A 3,463-nucleotide genomic window follows, 5' to 3' on the forward strand; every position below is an offset into this window, starting at 1 on the left:
TTTTTTTTTTTTTTTTTTTTTTTTTCCTCCTTTTACACTCCGTGTGGTTACCTTCTTTCCAAAGGTTTGAACTCTCTTCACTTTAGTCGTCATTTTTATCTGTAATGCGAATGGAAATAGAGGTAAAGAAAAGTTTAATACAAGGTAACATCGTGCGTTGGGGGGGGGCGTGAAGCAAACTAACGACGCCAACTTCACACGCGGCCGCAGGGACATACGTCATAACGAGTACATACGGCCACGTAAATGCGTGACGACGTCGGCATTAGAAGAAAAAAGTGACAAATGACGCAGTAAGTTTTATCCTATATCGCGTTGTCACTAATTTGACGGTTACGTGTTCTTACCGTGAAAGGTTAACTTAAATTTGGGGGTTCAAACAAAATTTAAGGGAAGAAAATTTTTATCTCCTCAAAGGAAAAGTTGTGTTTTCCTCAAAATAGTGGTACATGGATGTATCATCCCTTTTTTTGTTGATTTAATTTACTGCTTAATCTGTTTTGCGATTTATTTATTTAATTATTTTTTTTTTTTACATATGTTTTTTAAAAAAAAAAAAAAAGGAAAGGAGGGGAATTAAAAACAGCAGAGGGAGGAGCTATGCCAAGCGCATATGCATATATAATTTTTATATACCTTTAAATCGGTGTACAATGTTATATTTTTACGCGTGGCTCGTTAAAAACGGTATGGGGGATCCTCAATTCAATGCGATATGTTTAACATAGTTCCATTTGTAAAACTCTGCCGACGCCTTTACAAGCCCGAGATTTATATAAATAATTAGTTCAGTAGCGTCCCGTGCTGCAGGTACATATGAAGTATGCAGCGTAGGTACGTGCGAACGCACAACAGGTTTTTATTGCTGGTTGGGTTGAGTTGGATCCTAGCGCTGTTTTTTTTGTGAAACCGTTTTCTTCCATTTCCCTATGTAAAAAATAACTGTGCAGCACATTGAAGTGGGGGCTTAAAAAATGACGCCACCCCCACGGAGAACGGTATCATAATATATAATACAATTTAACATGCTGTGCGCGACGCGATAGGGCAATTATTATTTGGAGGGAACCACGCTGTGCAGTAACGTTTTGGCGCCCCCACTTTAATCACTCCAAAAACAAAGGGCGGGAAAAGGGACCCACGCCGCCATTACAAGTACGTACATATGCAAAGAAGTTATGTATAAAAAAGCAACACGTCACCATTGACGCTTTTTGCGAAAGCAGCAAAACAAAACTGCGCAATATTTTTTTTAATACGCGTATTTCCTCTTCACAAAGAAATATTCGATCCTCATGTGCGCTGTATCACTTTAAAGGGCAGAAGCGGCACTTCTCTGACGTGAAGGAACAAATAAATGGTCGTCGTGCAAAAATAAATAGTAACTTTATTATCGCGTGATACAATTTTCATTTTAATTATTGTTGAAATTTTTATAATAAGGATCAGGATAAAGGTATAATTTTTTTTTTTTTTTTTTTTTTTCCTTTTTTTTTTTTTTTTCCTTTTTTTTTTTTTTTTCCTTTTTTTTTTTCTTTTCCTTTTTTTTTTTCTTTTCCTTTTTTTTTTTCTTTTCCATCATTCCGCGGCATCAGAATTTGGCTGCTTCGTACCTTTTCTGCGATTTATTTTCCCACTGAGTAAATTTTTGAACAACTGTTTCCTCTCCTTAGCTCTTGCAGTTTTTCAATTTTCCCGCGAGGAAGTTTTAAGCAAAGGTAAAATCTTTTATGAGGAGATGTAAAAGGAATGCCAAAGTTGAGGTTATTTAAAAGGGCATATGATCGTGTGATGATACTGCGCGGATGTTGCGAGGATGCTGCGCGAAATGCTTCTCCCATTTGAGAGCGTTTCAGTCATCCCGAATGGGTACAAAGAGGTCCTCGAAGCCATTTCAACTTCGAGAGATGTAAACCGAGGCACACGTTATGCGCTTCTAACGGGAGCGATTAGAACGGCATTTAACTGTTCCGTGCTGTTTATGCAGATATGTGCTAAAGAGCTTGCATAACGAGGATGAAAAGTTTCATAACGGCGTGCCCACCTCGCAAATTCAGCAGTGTCCCCGTAGAATAAAACAAATATATTCACATAGTGCTTCACTGTTCATTTTTTCCCCCCTCCCCCCCCTTTCCAAATCAGCCCCTTTTTTTCGCCTGAGTATCGCTCCAAGAGTAACCTTCCAAAATGGTGTCACACAATAACGTATTGCCAAATGTACACCTGCACAAATGGTGGCAAAGGCATGTAAGAGTAAATTTCAGTAAGAACATAAAAAAGAAGAAAAGAAGATTGTTAAGGGAAAAGAGAAGAAAGGAAAATGGAGGAACTCCCATTGAAAAATTGCACCCCATAGTGCAGTGCCCAACTCAAAGGTACAATTTCAGATCAAGACTTGGAAGAGGATTCACCCTTGAGGAATTGAAGGTATGTATTTTATATTCTACCATGAAATGGTGTTGCGTATAACAGTGTGCCGTATGCATAGTACAGCAGTTGCGTTTATTCCATTTGTTATACAGTCTCATGTAATGAATGAGTGTACAAGATTTTTACTTTGCCCAATGCCCTTTTTATTTTTAACTCGCCTCCTAATGCTAATTATGCTTTTTGTACATCCTCCCTCCCACCACGTTTTGCACCTCTGTAGGGAGCCAAGTTAAATCCCCTTGCAGCCCAAAGCATAGGAATCTGTGTTGACAAAAGGAGAAAAAATAGATGCGAAGAAACATTAAAAAAAAACATCGAGAGGTTGGAGAAATATAAGCAATGCTTAGTTATGATCCCCTTGAAGAATTCCAAAATTAAAAACGGAATTGGAGGAATACCAGCGGACAGCAGCAAAGATGTAGTTAAAGAATTAAGAAAGAAGAAACAGTTACGTAGCATATTCAAGAAGGAAAGAAACACCAAGCCATTCTATGAGTCCATAGAGGTATCCAAGATTGACAAATCCTACTTGGCATATAAGACATTACGTAGAGCTAAACTAACCGAAAGAAGAAAGAACAAACAACAACAGAGAAAAGACATAAAGAGAAAGTCCAAGGATAATTGATATAGATACGTCTGCATGTAGAAATTGCAGAAAAAAAAAAAAAAAAAAAATGTATAAATTGTATAGGTTACTTTGCTGACTTCATTTTTTTTGCACCTCTTTGCGGGGAATCCTTTTTTTTTTTTTTTTTTTTTTTTGCCAAGAAGAAACAGATAAAGGGGACACACAAAGAATATGCATGCCGTTGTTTATCTGTTCAGTTATCTCTTACGTATAACAGCATTTGCAAAACGTGCCAAACTGATATACAATTTACATTTTTAATACATTTTTTATTTTATATTTTTCTTTTTTTTTTTTACACTTGCGTAAACAGCTAAGAGTTTAACAAAAAAAACAAACAAACAAAACGAAACACGTATATAAATATTTTGCATACATTAAAGCTCTTTTTTTAATTAAAAA

The 3,463-nt window shown here is 36.5% G+C and overlaps 2 protein-coding genes across 2 annotated transcripts in view; one reads left to right on the plus strand and one right to left on the minus strand.

Annotated features, from left to right (window-relative positions):
• Positions 1–93, minus strand: part of AK88_04890 (uncharacterized protein) — a gene marked incomplete at both ends in the record, with an annotated part of 2,054 nt that extends 1,961 nt beyond the window's left edge. The window contains one exon of the mRNA XM_012482494.1: positions 52–93. Within this exon, the coding sequence (XP_012337917.1) occupies positions 52–93 (42 nt within the window). The remainder of the gene's footprint in view (positions 1–51) is intronic.
• A 2,094-nt stretch (positions 94–2,187) lies between these two features.
• AK88_04891 (uncharacterized protein) lies at positions 2,188–3,058 on the plus strand (the record flags this gene model as incomplete). The annotated part of the gene is made up of 2 exons (XM_012482495.1): positions 2,188–2,427; positions 2,651–3,058. 2 exons carry the CDS (start codon positions 2,188–2,190, stop codon positions 3,056–3,058), a joined length of 648 nt encoding a protein of 215 aa, XP_012337918.1.
• Between the last annotated feature and the right edge of the window lie 405 nt (positions 3,059–3,463).

The sequence above is a fragment of the Plasmodium fragile genome, assembly GCF_000956335.1.
Source record: "Plasmodium fragile strain nilgiri unplaced genomic scaffold supercont1.80, whole genome shotgun sequence".
In the NCBI taxonomy this organism is placed as follows: domain Eukaryota; phylum Apicomplexa; class Aconoidasida; order Haemosporida; family Plasmodiidae; genus Plasmodium; species Plasmodium fragile.